This window comes from Chrysochloris asiatica, unplaced genomic scaffold (genome assembly GCF_000296735.1).
Source record: "Chrysochloris asiatica unplaced genomic scaffold, ChrAsi1.0 scaffold00819, whole genome shotgun sequence".
NCBI lineage: Eukaryota > Metazoa > Chordata > Mammalia > Afrosoricida > Chrysochloridae > Chrysochloris > Chrysochloris asiatica.
Genome location: NW_006409337.1, coordinates 40,344 through 56,548, shown reverse-complemented (window position 1 = coordinate 56,548; position 16,205 = coordinate 40,344). Strand labels below are relative to the sequence as shown.

General features: G+C 43.1%; 1 protein-coding gene across 1 annotated transcript in view; it reads right to left on the bottom strand.

Moving 5' to 3' along the window:
- Window positions 1-16,205, bottom strand: part of LOC102812280 (transmembrane protein 185A-like) — a 36,430-nt gene that overhangs the window by 9,729 nt on the left and 10,496 nt on the right. The window contains exons 2-4 of the mRNA XM_006877998.1: window positions 8,885-9,061; window positions 5,139-5,346; window positions 1,406-1,489 (exon numbers count right to left, since the gene is read on the bottom strand). Coding sequence (XP_006878060.1) covers window positions 1,406-1,489; window positions 5,139-5,346; window positions 8,885-9,061 — 469 coding nt within the window. The remainder of the gene's footprint in view (window positions 1-1,405; window positions 1,490-5,138; window positions 5,347-8,884; window positions 9,062-16,205) is intronic.

Below are 16,205 nucleotides of genomic sequence, written 5' to 3'. Positions count from 1 at the left end.
ACCATATTGTATCCTCACCCGCTGACCCGTCATTCATCCATCCCTAACCATCTATCCATCCCTATGGTGGTACAGTGAATTTACTTGATAAAGTTCTTCCTAACTCACCAAATAATTGAGTTGGACCATGCAAAGACAGTGCACTGGACTGTAATGCCAGGATTGGTTAGTTTTGCTATCCTGCTAGGTTTACAAGAAGCCATCTCAGAAGCAGAAACACGCTTCCAGGAACATCAAGAAAGAAGAGTCATGAGTGGAACATGAGATCCCTTCCTGGAAAAGCAATGACACCAGGGCCATTGGCATGGAGAGACAAGGCAGTTATAGGCTTCCTAGTCCATGCACAAATAAAGCTGAGTGCCTACAGGCAGGAGGCTGGCTTACAGAATGTGCCCTTTGGGCATTTACAGACTGGTTAAGGAGCTCTAGAACATTTGCCCCAGCAGGGCAGAGCAGCTGAAGACAAGCGTGAGGCGTGCCTGCAGTCCAGCAGAGAAGGGATGGTCCTGACCACAGAACTGCTGCATCCTGAGTTTTTTTACTGACTCTGAATTGTACCCTGCTCACTTCCTAACAAGCCCCATAATCATGAGTATTATTTGTGAGTTCAGTGTTGTCATTGCAATAGATTATCGAACTCAAATGTGAAGCGGAGAGTTGGTGTCAGAACTGGGTCAATAAGGCTGTAGGGTGGAGGCATGTCTGACTTCAGCTTTATAGGAATTGGTCTTGGGCTGATTTTGAGTTTGATTCTCCTTCCCCCTTGTGAAGCTAGAGAAGTCAGACATGACCTCCCTGTCAATTTTGTACCTATACACCCATATCCACTCATCCATGTACTGTCAAGTTTAACCACACATTCATTAACAGGATTGACAGTTCACAAGCTGGCAGGAGCACCAATTGGCACACTTTCATAAAAAGCAAGTTGGCAATGCAGTTGTATTAGAGAATCTCAAAAGGTTCCCACTCTCTAACCCAGAAATAATGTTTCTGGAGTTTTTTCTGCTAAAACTATGCAAAAACAAGGCCAAAAATTTTTATGCACAGAAATGGACACAATAATATGACTTAAAATCACAAAAACACAAAAAGAATCAAGGTTGGCAGCAACATTAGTATTCAGAAATAAGGGGATGGTGGAAGAATACATCGATGACAGTTTAACAGTTATATTTACAAAGAATTGATCTGAGGAAATGTTATAATGCAGTATTAAGACCAAAAAGCAGGATCCACAAGTATACATTCAGTAATAAGATCTCAAACAAGAAGCAAAAAACATGGACTACGATCTCTCAGTGGCAGGATTATGGCTAAATCTTTCCCAAGTGTCCTACAATGAACATGAATTACTGTTAAAATAAAATGAATGGTTTATATAAGGATTTGGAAAGTTACGTACAAGCCATGGCCAGTGGATGATCTTGTCCAGTCTTAAGGCAATGAAGATAAACTGAAGAATGTTGACAGAGCACAAAATTTCTAGCTAAAAAGGAAGAGAAGAATTTATTAATGTAAAAGTTGCATTCAATACTGAAATGGCCTGGTTAACAGACTATGTTGTTGTTGTTAAGTGCCGTTGAGTCGGTTCCAACCCACAGTGACCCTGTATAGGGTTTCCGAGGAGCAGTTGGTGAGCTTGAACCACCGACTTGCAGTTCAAATGACTTTGCAGTCTGGTGCATTCACCCACAGCGCCATACCAGGACTTCTAACAGACTATTGTTGTTAAGTGCCATCGAGTCAGTTCCGACTCACAGCAACCCTGTATAGGGTTTCCAGGGAGCGACTAGTGAGCTTGAACTGCCAACCTTGAGGTTCAAAGTGACTTTGCAGTCCAGCACATTAACCCACAGCGCCACACCAGGACTCCTTCTCCTTAATAGACTATAAGGTACTACTGTAAAGAAGAACAAAGTGAAACCTTTTTAAGTTACACTGATTTGTGGCACCTGAGGAGCCAAGCAGTGCTGTCCCCAAGAGACACCTCGTCCCCTCTGCTCTGTGCCTGACCACCCTTTATGCTGCTCAAAGCCTGAGTAGTAAATATGCCCCAAGTTTCCTTCCTCTCCCACAAGCAAAGCATCTCTAGCTCTAGTCTTCCTTCTCTGTTCTTCCTTCCTCCTCCTCTTACCCACGCCCTGGATTCCCACTCCTTCCTTGCTGGTTCCTCAAGGACCGTGTAACATCAAAACATTACAGATTCCTTATTATGTCCTTAACCACATTCATTCCATGGATCCATTCTGCAGCACAGAAGCAAGTTCAATTTTTGGTTCCATTGAAAATGCCGGGCTGCCCCCCCAAGTAATTAGAGTCGCTTCTCTTGATCCCATAGTCCTCTCAGCCCTAGCTCTCCTTCCGTCTGCTTCATTAGCTGGAGCTGGAAGCTTAACTCCACTGTCTGGCCTCTCCCAGCCACACAGGAGCTGCCTTTCACCAAAGTGGCAATGCCCCCTTGTTATGGTGTCAGAACAGCTTCCAGTTGGCACTCTTACAGGGTTGGTCGGTCAGTCCTTCTTACCTCACAATCCTCCTGGGTTTGGTGACCACCTGCTCGAATCCTCTCAACATGACGGATGTTCTCAGGTCTCTAGCTTTGTCTGACCTATCCGTCTCTCCTTCCTCTACAGGGCTGTGTCAACCTCCGCTCCCTGTTCCAATGTGGGTGGAAGACAAGCTCTGTGCAGGGTCTTCCTTCTAGGACAAGAATACACTGCCTCTTCTTTTAGGAAGGAATGACAAGAGTGGGGCTGCATGACACACAGACTTTCTATAGTCATGCATTAGGAATATCTGTGCTTGATGCCCAATGCAGTCCTAGCCTGCACCTCTGCTTTTGCTTTCTAAAAATAGATGTTCCAAAGTTGTACATGTTTCTTAAACTTCCTTCTTAGCCCATCCGTGATTCTCAACCCAAGCGACACTGCTCCTCCAGGAAACAGGCAGGTGCGCAAACACAAAGCTTAGCTGGGGAAGGAGGGGCGCAGCTAGGATTCAGTGGGTGGTGCTCATGGACGATGACTGTCCCACAATGCACAGGACAGTCCTATTCAACAAAACAGTGCCTACGCAAAAGGCCACCAGCACAGCCCTCTCCCCTACTGAGAAACACTGACCACATCAATAATCACTAGAATGCTTTCAATTCAGTGGTTGCTTCTCAACGTAAGCTTTTGGAAGTGATTATAAAACTTGGTTCCACTCGTTCAGGTGACAATCAACACAAACAAAGCCACAGAGGCAGGAAGGCGAAAGTTGGGATGACGGGTGGAATACAGATTTAGGGGAAGGGCGAGGAGTGTGGAGCTAGTGGAGAGATGAGACTGGAGGACTCAGCCATACATGCAAACGCAAATAAGATCATTAGGAGAAAGCTTGCATACTGGGAGGAGAACACGCCCAAACCTCAAACCCCAGAAAGTGAGGTAGAGGTGAGGAAGAGGAAGGCAGCAAAGGAGCGTAGACAAAGGGGGCCAGAGAGGCAGGCCATCACCAGGAGCACGGGGATGTTTTAGACACACAACAATGGCAGTCTAGCAGAGCGTTTCTGGGAAGGGAAGGGGAGCACAACTGCTTAGCACAGGGGCACGAAGGCTTTAAAGCTGCTGTTTCATTTTTCTCTTTACGATGAGACCAAAGTTCCTGAAGAGTGTGGATGAGTTTCAGGAATGACTAAGACTGCTGGGAAATTGGGGAGGGGGAAACGTAGAGACAGAGGGAAAGGACTTGTTGTCCTCATTTTCCCTCACTATGAAATATATATATTTTGTATATCAGTTTCTGTACTGTGTATGTATCTGTGCAGTATTTGTAAACAGCACAATTTTCCCCGTCCCAACAATATTTTTTGCTCCGTGGGGGTGGGTACTTTCCCCTTGTGGAGAAGGCACAGCTGGCTGAGGTGGAGACCATACACCTGCCACGCCCAGTCAGCAGGCCACATGACTTGTTTCAGCAATGACGGTGAGCAGCTAGAGGGAAGTCACGAGAATGAGGCTCCTGGCACTGTGTGTGTGTAAGGGGGGGGAGGGGGGAGGCGGGTTGTCCTGAGTAGTAGAGCCACTTCTCCTCCAAGTTCTACCCCTACTGAGCAACCACACTGAACCAGGGACTTTCCTCCAGTTCCTGAGTTAAGGAATCCCTGCCTCTGTTCAAGGCCAAGCCTTTCCAGCTACTCTGGGTCCTGGTCCCTCTGGTTCCCAGGGAGCCCTGCTCCACCATCCTCCCTTCCACCCAAACTGCAGGCTCCTTCCTGGCTCCACTAATGTCAGCAGCTAAGAACCAGGAAAGGAGTCTGTCCTCCATTTTCCTCTCCAGCCATCTCTGCATGCTTCTGGCCCCTAAAGGGTATGGATTCTGGAGTCAAGCTACCTGAAAAAGTATCCTCGCCTGCCTCTACTGTGTGGCTATGAACAAATTACTTCTCCTCTCTGGGCATCAGTTTTCCCAAATGGAAAACACCGATGACAACTGCATCTGCCTCACAGGGTCGTTGTGGATATTTAATAAGATATGCCACACAGGGCCTGAGACACGGTAAGTGTCCAAGACATATCATCTCTCAGTACTGCCATGGTTATTATTAGCATCACTATACTGCTACTTTACTGGTCTACACATCCCCTATGGTCAGGCACACACTTGCTAGCTGTCGACCAACTGGACAAACAGAGAAGCACATTATGAGAAGCCACCCAGAGCAGGTAAGGGGCTAGACCATGGGGTAAGAGGTGGGGAGGGCAAGACATTGGCATGATGGAGACTTTGCTCGGGTGGAAAGTCAATGTTCTAAGTGAAGAAAGAAACAGAGAACCATGGCCTTCTCTGTCCTTATCCACTAAGTGGAGCCTATCTCTTCCAAACAAAGGACAAGATACTGACATTCAAATCACCAGTATTCTTAGTTATAATCATAAATTCTAAGTTCCTAATTGTATACTGTTGTTGTTAAGTGTCATTGAGTTGATTCCAGCACATAGCCACCCTGTATAGGGCTTCTAAGAAGTGGCTGGTAAACTTGAACCGCCGACCTTGTGGTTCAAACTGACGTTGCAGTCCAGTGCATTAACCCGTAGCGTCACACCAGGACTCCTAATTGTATATAGATTGTTATTAAATATATGAAATCTCACCTCTAATGACCTGTCGTGTCGAAACCCCCAAACACAAGCAGCGACAGACACGGGGGAGACAAAGAAGAGTGGCATGAAGACCAGAAGCCAGAAGTGGCTTCCTCTCTCAATTCGGTCACAGACCAGAACCTCAAACATCAGCAGGAGCAAGTGGATGCCCACAGCAATCAACATGGCTTTGAATTCCACACACGTTTCTCCTTCTGCTCTAAAAAGAGACATGACAAAAAAAAAAAAAAAATACTCTCAGTTCAGAATTGGCATGACATGCACAAAGTCCATGTCGACATTCTGAGTTTTAGTTGTACATTTAACAAAAAGTGAAGGAAAACCAAGTAGAACTCCTTAACAGAAACCTAATTTTTAACAGACAATCTTTAAAACATCAAAGAAGTGTAATGTGACAAAAAATGAGTATTAGCACCAAGCTAGACTTTACTTGTGAGAGGGATTCCCACAAGTAAGAGCCCAATTACCATTGCCCTCACAGTGCACATAACTCAACTGCAACAGGTTTTTTCTCAAATTATTCAAGCTGACTGCTTCTACTGCTTAAAACTGACAGTCATTCCTTGTATGTCACAATCGTCATCTCTCAACCAATTGAAAACCCATGTCACTCATTCCATGTAGTACTACTGTAAAGAAGAACTCCAGGAGGCTTCTGAACAAGTATGGGCTCAATTTCAAGAAAATCTCTTAACTATTTATTGTTAGTTGCTATATTTAAATGCAACTGAAAAGTTTAAATTTCTTCTTTTTGTTTCCTTTCTAGGTCATTAGGATAAGTTAACACCTGTAGAGGAAAACAACAAAGAAAAGCAAAAGAATTAAAAATGTCCTCCAACAGAATCAGGTTATTTAACTGTTTCAGTTCCATGCATGAATTTAATAGATTTCAAGTGAAAACAAGAAAACCACTCATCAGGAAAACGCTTAATAGTGCATTTGAAAGGCCTCTACCTTTCACTCAAACTGTGGGCTAAAATTCATAACCCATCTTGTTGCTAACATACCTGAATTTAGGACACAAATAAAATGTGATCAGCTGTTATTCCTGCAGGACCCAGCAATACTTCACTGGTCAATCACACACACCCACTTCCTTTCCTTGCTCAGAAAATCTTAAACCAATATCCAAGTTTTCAAATAGCATCTAAATATCAATTGATAGTTCACAAATGGTCATCTAAGGTACAACAATTGGTCTCTTTTCACCTGAAGGAAGAGGAGGGAGAATCAGGAATAGGAGAAGGATACAGAGTGTGTGGCTAATTGACTTCATGAACAACTGCCTCCTTTGCTATGAGACACGAAGAATTGGATGGTGTCCAGTTACCACTAGTTAGCATTCTGATCCATAGAAGATTCCATAGAAAAATCCTGATCAAAAAAGGGAAAATACAGAATAGCATTTGAAATTCTCATGGACCCCATACTTCCTAAAGACATAGAGATTGAATGAACCCCTGAAAACTATTGCCCTTGCATCCTCTTTAAACCTAAAACCAACTATATCCCCTGAATTCCTCTTAAAAGCAAACAGTCATTAAGTGCAATGGAGTTGGTTCCAACTCATAGCGACTCAGTATAGGGTTTCCGAGGAGCAGCTGGTGAGTTTGAACTCCTGACCTTGTGGTTCAAACCGACTTTGCAGTCCTGGGCTTTTCCTACAGTACCACAGCAGAAGTCCAAAAGCAAACAATAGGATAGTTTAATAGCGAAAAAGGTCTACTTTGAGTATTGTTGTTGTTGTTAAGTGCCATCGAGTCGGGTCCGACCCATAGCGACCCTGTACAGGGTTTCCGAGGGTGTAAATCTTTACGGGAGTAGAAAGCCTCATCTTTCTCCCGCGGAGCGGCTGGTAGTTTCGAACTGCTGACCTTAAGGTTCGCAGCCCGATTCGTAACCACTTGAGTATTAGGCTCTTTAAAAAAAAAAAAAAAGTTTTATTGTAACGTATGTAATAGTTTACATGGGAGAACTTTACATTCATCCTATTGTATACTGCTTCATTGCCATGATTACAATCCCCTCCATGCATCATCAACCAACCAAAGGGTATACTCCGCAAACCTGCCCCCCGACCTTCAGCATACAGCCCCTCCCTCTCCCTCTCTGGGTCTAGAGACCCCAGCCGCTCCATCTCTCCACATCATTGTCTCTGCCTCCATCTTTGGTGTCACTGCCTCTCTGGGTAGGGTCCCGCACTCTGCTCTTCTCCCCTGATGGTCCCAGGGACCTCCGCTCCCGGACTGCAAAGTCAACCACTCCCCTGCTTTTGTATTATGCTCTTTGAAAACTTATGTGGGAAGAAACTGACAACAGCAGCTCAAAAGATTAGACAGCAATCTTGGGGACAGTGAGGGTATGACTTCACAGGGGAAGTGCAATTCAGAGGAGGAGGCTGCGAACAAATGGCTGCACAGCTCAAAGGATTTCATCCATGCAACTGAATCTGTACATGTCAGAACTGTTAAATTGCTATTCATTTTGCTGTGTGTAGTCTCAACATCAACAACAGAACAAAAATAAATATAATTAGTAACACTTATACGTATCTATAATTATTTAATTTTTTCCTTATTTGTACATCAAACATTTACCTGAAAATATCTCATAAAAATCAAAACAAACAAAACTTGGTTACACAAAATTAATATTATTTTTTAAAAAAATCTCAGAACTTTCAAAGAGGCAGCCACACATGAACATGCAGCATGGCCCCCACCCGACCAAGGTGCTCTGGAGTTTTTGTTTCTCTCCGCATAAAAAGTATATCAGAAATAGTTAGTGGTGGCACGAAAGATCCATTTTGAACACTGACCTTAACTTCTTTCAAAGTTGATGACCCAGAATTAAACCACTTAAGGCAATCCCAATTTCTACAGTTATGCTTACCAGAGCAATTCCCTATGCTACTCCACAGATGCCCCTCCCCTGCCTGCCTCCACCTCAGGCCGCTTTATACAGTAACAGTCAAACTCAGGGATAGTGTTCCTTCCTTTCTGTCATTCTAGATGAGGGAGAAAGGAAAGGGACAGGGGCCGGCCTCATCCTTTGGCTCTCCCAGGCACTGGCAGCACCAGGCTGAGGCATCTAGGAAGCCACGGGTAGGGGCTAGAGTACATAATTGGGAGTCCTCCCCACTAGCCTCTGGTAGTGTAGTGGTTACAAATTGGGCTGCGAACCTCAAGGTCAGCAGTTCGAAACTACCAGCTGTTTCACGGGAGAAAGATGAGGCTTTCTGCTCCCGTAAAGATTTATAGCCTCGGAAACCCTGTGCAGGGCCGCTATGAGTCCACGGCACATAACTGACTCCATGGCACATAAACACCCCTCTAGCCCTACAGGCTCTTCTCTCCTTCACTTCTCTCTCAGTGCCCAGCTGGCCTATCTCCAGAACCCAAGATCTCCTAGCCACTGACAGCCCTGGGACAAGGGAAACCCCAGCTCCAGAACTGAATACCAAAGCTAGACCAATAAGTGCATTCTCCTACAAACATGATTGGGTGCATTTGGAATTATACAGCTTTTGTAAGCTGACTAGGAATCTGACCACCCTGCTTTTGCAGTAAAGTGTACTGGAAATCTTTAGCTCTAAAAAAACTTAGAATGGAACTCTGCCTGCCACAAGCCCAGAGAGGGGAAAGAGAAAATGGTCCTTACTTGATTAATACAAGTGAGAAACCCCACAGAACTGCTCTCTCAAGGCAAACCCTAGTAGATTTAATAAGCAGCATTACCGATATTGGGGATTTCGTGCCCAGACTCCAGTTCCAACCGAGGCGCCAACAATCACCATTAACTTCCACAGCCATATTGGCGCAAACACAGCCCAGTAACTCCATTGAATGATGCCATCCAGACGAAGGGCCAGAAGCACAGAGAACAGCAGCAGACAGGCATAGATGAGGAATTTACTAGAAGAAAAGCAGATTGATTCCTTTTTACAAACATGTGAAACTGGTATGGGGAGTAATAACAGCACACAGAGGGTCACTATGTATACCAATGTCCGTTGCAGCACTCTTTACAACTGCCAATGGGTGGAAACAGCTGGATTATCTATCAACAGATGAATGGATAAACAAAATGTGGTCTGTCCACACAATGGAATATTCTTCAGTCAGAAAGAGAAATGAAGTTCTGTTTCCCCTTGTTCAAAACAACTCAAACGTCCACAAATTGGTGAATGGCTAAACAAAGTGTGGTGTATTCATTTAATGGAAAACTAATCAGCAATAAAAAAGGAACTATTGATGCATACAACATGAATAAACCTCAAATATATTATGCTACGGAAAACAACTCAAAATACAACCTATGGATAGCTCCATTGATTTGATATTGCAGAAAAGGGAAAGCTATAGACACTGAAACCGGTCAGTGTGGTTACCAGTGGCTCTGAGTAGGGGAAAGGTTGAAGACAAGGGGGCACAAGAGCATTTTTACACTGATAGAATGTTCTATATATCTTTGAGTGGTGGTTACACAACTGTATGGATCTATCAAAACTCACAATACTGTAGACTAAATATGGTGAATTTTACTGTGTGCAAAATATATATCAATAAATCTGACATTTCTACCACTGCACACGCACACACGCACACACACACGCACACACACACACACACACTATCATATCAACAGTGTTCACTTCTTCAATGTTTTGTCCCAAAGATATTATTACCCTAATTTTACACATATGAGAATGTGGGTATGTAAAATGCTGTGGTATCATACCTTTTCATCTAACTTCAAGAGGGGGTACGATAATCACCAAGATCAACATTTTCCCATGGTTGATAATTTCCATGAGGCAGAGGGTAGACAGGACTCCACCCTCCAACCTTTTTATCAATTCTGTTGTCAAGTGCTGTCGAGTCAATTCTGACTCATAGCAACCCTGTATAGCGTTTTTGAGGCTTTAAATCTTTTCAGGAGCACAGAGCCTCATCATCTTTCTCCTGCTAGATGGTAGGCTCTACCCACTGACCTTGTGGTAACAATTCAGGATCAGGATCAACCTGGAGGTGACAGGTTCTATTAGGGTATGTCCTGGTCCTATGCTCTGGCAGAGTAACGATATCCCTTTCACATGGCAACTGGAGTATGAGATACTGAATATGTAAAGAACTTTGTGTAAAGTACTCAATAGGCAACTCTCAATTTGTTTTTTAGTATCAAGACTCCTTTATATACTTAATTATTATTGATGAGCCCAAAGAGCTTCTGCTTATCTGAGCTCTAGCTATAGAAATGTTTTGCTTCAGATTATGTCTTTGTTTCCTGGGGCTGCTGCAGTGCAGCGAATCACTTGCTATTATGCTTCTAACTCTGTATCTCTTTCTAACGTTTTTGAACTTCCACCAAATGGTGGTGGTGTTGAGTGTCCTTGAGTCGCTTCCGACTCATAGTGACACTGTATAGGGTTTCTGAGGAGTGGCTGGTGGGTTTGAACTGCCGAACTAGCAGCTAGCAATCCGGTGTTTATCCTACAGTGCCACACCAGGACTGCAATGACTAGGTTGTTGTTGTTAAGTGCTGTTGGGTCAATTCTGACCCATAGCGACCCTGTATAGGGTTTTCAAGGAGCAGCTAGTGAGCTTGAACCAGTGACCTTGCAGTTCAAACGACTTTGCAGTCTGACACATTAGCTCACAGCGCCACACCAGGACTCCGAGGTGCTTGTGACCCAATAAGGGAATCAGAAAGCTTGCTAATAATGTAAATAATATGTATGGCAGCGCTTGTGGGGATGAGACCATGCAAAGAAGGTGTATGGAACTCTAATGTGGTGATTGGCCAGTACTGCCATCCTGCTGGGTTTAAAATAAACCATCTCAGAAGTGGAAAGGAGGATCTCACTACTATCAAGGAAGAAGACCAGAAATGGAACGTGTCTTTTGGACCCAAGATCCCTGCCCACTGAACCTCCTAGATCTAGGCGACAGAGCTGTGACACCAGAGGTGGTGAGAAATGGTGGCAGAAATGTTGTGGCAGCAGATGCAGCAGAACAGGCACAAAACAGAGTGGCGGGCTTCCTAGCCCATGCAGCAGGTGAGCCAAACACCTTTAGGTTGCAGCCTACTGCTGGAGTGGGGTGCCTCCAGTGAGTATTTATCTGTAGATCTACAAGAGCTTTGCAAAATTTGCCTGAGCAGGGCAGACGCCAAAGGAGTTGCATGGCTTAGGCTGGGCTAGAAAGAGGTATGCCTGAAAGTACAGCTGAGAGGAGGGTGTCCTGACCATCGAACCACATCCTGAGCATCCCTGAAGCTGAATTGTCGGCACCAATTCAATTGCATCCAACAGAGTAGTAGGATGCTGTAGAAGGGAAGGTTGGTGTCAGAAATGGTAAAAAGAAAAAAAAAAAAAATGGAGAGAGGAGGCATATCTGACCTCTGTTGGCCTTGGGCTGATGCTGATGGTGATTTTCTCTCCTCCACCTTGTGAAGTTAGAAGAAATCAGACACTGCACTCCCCTCATTTTTACAGCCACCATAACAAAGTACCACAAATCAGGTGGTTTAAGAGAACAGAAATTTATTCTCTGCCAGTTTTGGTGGCTAGAAGTCCAAATATGGGGTGGCAGCCGGGCCATGCTCTGTCTGAAGGCTCTAAAGGAAGGGCCCTTCCTTGCTTCTGCCTAGTTGCTGGTGGTTCCTCACAATTGGGGGTATTCTTTGCCTGGGGATATTTTCTCTGTGTGCCTGTGTCTCTTCTCTTTTTAAGTGCATTGCTCATATTATACGAGGATCCGCTACTTTAGTAGGCCTTCATGTTAATTTTACCAATTACATCTTCAAAGACCCTATTTCCCAACAAGGTCAAGTTCACAGTGGATCAGGATTAGGGCTCTATCATATCCTTTGGAGGGAGATAATAAATATTAATGAGTATTTTAAAAATATTTATGATATTATGATCTCATTGAAAAATAACAATAGGTGCATCATATGCAAACATAAATAACTTTTATGAAAAAACAATTTTCCCAAACCATTAAAATGCAATGAGAAGAATGGCATTGTTTTACAGTTTTACAAATCTTTTAAATGTCTGGCTTCATAGAAAAGAGGTATATTCTAATATCCTAGTACCTCTAACATCTAGAGAATCTGAACCAATTTCTCACCCAAATATCATTTCCAGAGACAATGGATCTTAAAGCATCGAATATTTCAAAGAAATAAGTGAATGAGAACATGACCAAATGTTAGGATAATGACAAGCATAACTTTCACTGATAAATCGGGTGGCAGAAAGGTGGCATTATTTCTAAAGGAGCCCCAGATGATAACCAAAATACAGATGAAGTTGGGGAGGGAGAGTAAACCTTTTAAATGAAATTCAGTATTCACCCTGGAAGAGTCTTTTTTTAAAGTAAATAAATAAAAAGTAAAAATAATGAAAAAGAATGTATCAAAATGTTAAAAATATTGGAAACAACTGTTTCACAGTTACCTTTTGATGTCAATTACAGGAAATTACAAGTTTTGTGCCTATTACTCGAAAAATAAAAACCAGAAAGAAAACTAATGAATTCCTCAAATCAAGGTGTTTCATAGAGCTAGTTTATTCTGAAGGCTCAAAGTGAGACTCTGCTTCCTTGCCTTTTGCCATTTTTGAATCCAGCCACATTCCTTATCTCATGAACTCCTTCCTCCATCTCAGGCCAGTAATGGAGAGTTGAGTTCTTCCCACCCACAGAATCCAGGATCATCTCCCTATTTCAAGGACAACTGTTAGTAACCTGATTTCCACTGCTACCTTAAGTCTCATTGCCAGGTAACTTGTTCACAAATTCCAAGTATCAGGATATGGATAAAATTGGGCGGAGGGCACGAGTCTCTCTACATAGCCATATAAAAAGAAAGGTCACTGATTGCAAAATGAAATCTAAGTCTGCAGCATTCAAGAGTCACAGTTAAAATCCATGTCAGAAGTCAACACAGCTAAAAGAAAGCACAAAAAAAAGGTTGACCAGGCCTGGATGAGGGCAAGTTGTTGTTGTTGTTAAGTGCCATCAAGTTGATTCCGACCCACAGCGACCCTGTACAGGGTTTCCGAGGAGCAGCTGGTGAGCTTGAACTGCCGCTGTTGCAGTTGAAACAACTTTGCAGTCTGATGCATTCACCCACAGCGCCACACCAGGACTCTGGGTGAGGACAAGAGCAGCAGCTTATTACTATAGTCATTTGATAAACTAGATTTCGAAGTGAAAAGCATTGTTCTTGTTCTTGTCAAGTGCCATCAACTTGGTTCTGACTCATAGCAACCCTGTATAGGGTTTCTGAAGAGAGGCTGGTAAGTTTGAACTGAGCTTTCTGTCCAGTACTTATCCTACAGTGCCACAGCAGGACACCCAAAAATCATTATAGAATGCTAAAATGACTAGTAAGGAACATCTAAATAATAAAGGAGCAGCCGACTATGGAAATAATCTGATTACTTGTCTTTTAAGAACATACAGAAACAATAAAGTGCTACAGAGGAGGGTTGAATGGAAATGGGAAACATCTGGAGGAAGTGGGATATGTGATGTTTCACTGTGGAGATCACATTCAATGACATGAAACAAAATATGCATAAATCAGTGAAAGGAAAACGTTATTTGCTCTGAAAGTTTCACCCAATTCACAATAAAAAGTTAAAAAAAAAAAAAAAAGAACAAACAGAAATATTTTCTTTATGGGCTTCTACATGCCACCATAAAATCATGACAGACTAAGTAGACAAGTCCCTAAGAAAACGACAGCAGTAAACACTAAAGATGACCAAAAACAGTAAGGTTTCAATGAATTAAAAAGGACAAGAAAATACACTTTTTTTACATGTATGTGAATCCTTTCAAGGGGAAAAAAAGATCAAGGGCAGTGATAGATAATAAGCACAAATCTAATATAAAACAATATTTGATGCCTGCAATAAGTTGAATATATCAAGATGAGAGATCTGCCCTCAAGATGCTCAAAGATTCTGCCTTCAAGATGCTCAAAGACTATGAGGAGGAGCAGAAGGGGATGCTTGATCAACAAGTAACTATGCTGGAAAGCGATATGCAAAAGATAGCAACAAGACCTTTATTTCACACTGTATACAAAAACTAACTCAACATGGTTTAAAGACCTAAATGTGAATCCCAGAATTATAAAGGTCATCAATGAAAAAATGGGGATAAATTTAAGTCCTGGTGCTGCGCTGTGGGTTAATGCGCCAAACTGCAAAGCCTTTTGAACTGCAAGGTTGGCGGTTCAAGGTCACCAGCTGCTCCTCGGAAACCCTATACAGGGTTGCTATGGGTCGGAATCGACTCGACGGCACTTAACAACAACAACATACAGGGCATACACAGACTACCAAACATTGTGAGAATTGCACAAACAAAAGACAAAATAGATGGTTGGAACATACTAAAAATTTAAAACTTACGTGCATCACAAGACTTCACCAAAAGAGTAAAAAATGACCCCACAGAATGGGAAAAATTCGTTTGCAACAACATATCAGACAAGGGACTAATCTCTAAAATCTACAGGAAACAACACCACTTCAACAAGAAAAAGACAAATAACCCAATTAAAAAATGGCCACGGGACATGAACTGACATGACACTTCACCAAGGAAGACATTTGGGCAGACAACAAACATATGAAGAAATGCTCACAATCATTAGCCACTGTTGTTGCTAAATGCTGTTGAGTCGGTTCCAACCCATAGCGACCCTGTGTGGGGTTTCCGAGGAGCAGCTGGTGAGCTTGAACCCCCGACCTTGCAGTTCAAAGCAACTTTGCAGTCCAGCACATTAAACCCACAGCACCACACCATGATTCCATTGTTGTTGTTATATACTGTGGAGTTGGTTCTGACTCATAGTGATCCAGCACAGGGTTTCCAAGGCTGCAAATCTTTATGGGAGCGGAAAGCCTCATCTTTCTCCCGCGGAACAGCTGGTAGTCTCGAACTGCCGAACTTGAGGTTAGCAGACTGATTCATAACCACTACATTACCAGAGCTCCTTAGGACTCCGTTGTTGTGTTGTTATGTGCCGTGGAGTCGGTTTTGACTCGTAACGACCCTGTACAGGGTTTCCGAGGCTATAAATCTTGATGGGTACAGAAAGTCTCATCTTTCTCCCGTGGAGCGGCTGGTAGTTTCAAACTGCTGACCTTGCAGTTCACAGCCCAATTAGTAACCACTATGCTACCAGAGCTCCTTTTAGGACTCCATTGTTGTTGTTAAGTGCCGTTGAGTCGGTTCCGACCCATAGCGACCCTGTACAGGGTTTCCGAGGCTGTAAATCTTTACAGGAGCAGAAAGCCTCATCTTTCTCCCGTGGAGCGGCTGGTAGTTTCAAACTGCTGACCATAAGGTTCGCAGCCTGATTCGTAATCACTACGCTACCAGAGTTCCTTTAGGACTCCATTAGAGAGATGCAAATCAAAACAACAATGAGATATCATCTCACACCAGCAATAACAGTGAAGTTCAAAAAAGCAGAGGACAATAAATGCTGGCGAGGATGTGGAGAGACTGCTGGGAATGTAAAATGGTTCCACCACTCTGGAAAACGGTATGGCACTTCCTCAGAAATTTGGAAATAGAAATACCTTACAATCCAGCATTCTTCTATACATCCACCAGAAATACGAGTCAGAACATGAGTAGATACATGCATACCAATGTTCATAGCAACACTATTCATAATAGCAAAAAGATGGAGACGGCCTAAGTGTCTATCACCTGAAGACTGGATAAACAAACTGTGGTACATACACCCAATGGAATATTATGCTACCTTGAAGAAAAACAATAAACCTTGAGGACATTATGCTGAGTGAAATTAGTCACAAAAGGACAAATATTGCGTAAGACCCACTACTGTAAAAAACTTAAAGAAAGATAACCATACTAAAAAGAAAACAAAATATTTATTGGTTCCAAGGGGATGATAGAGTACAGGTTAGGGCATAGTAACATCATAGCTCAGGTGCTGGGAGGACAATACACAAGAAGGGGGACGGGATGGAAGAACAAGGTAGATAGGGAAACACTT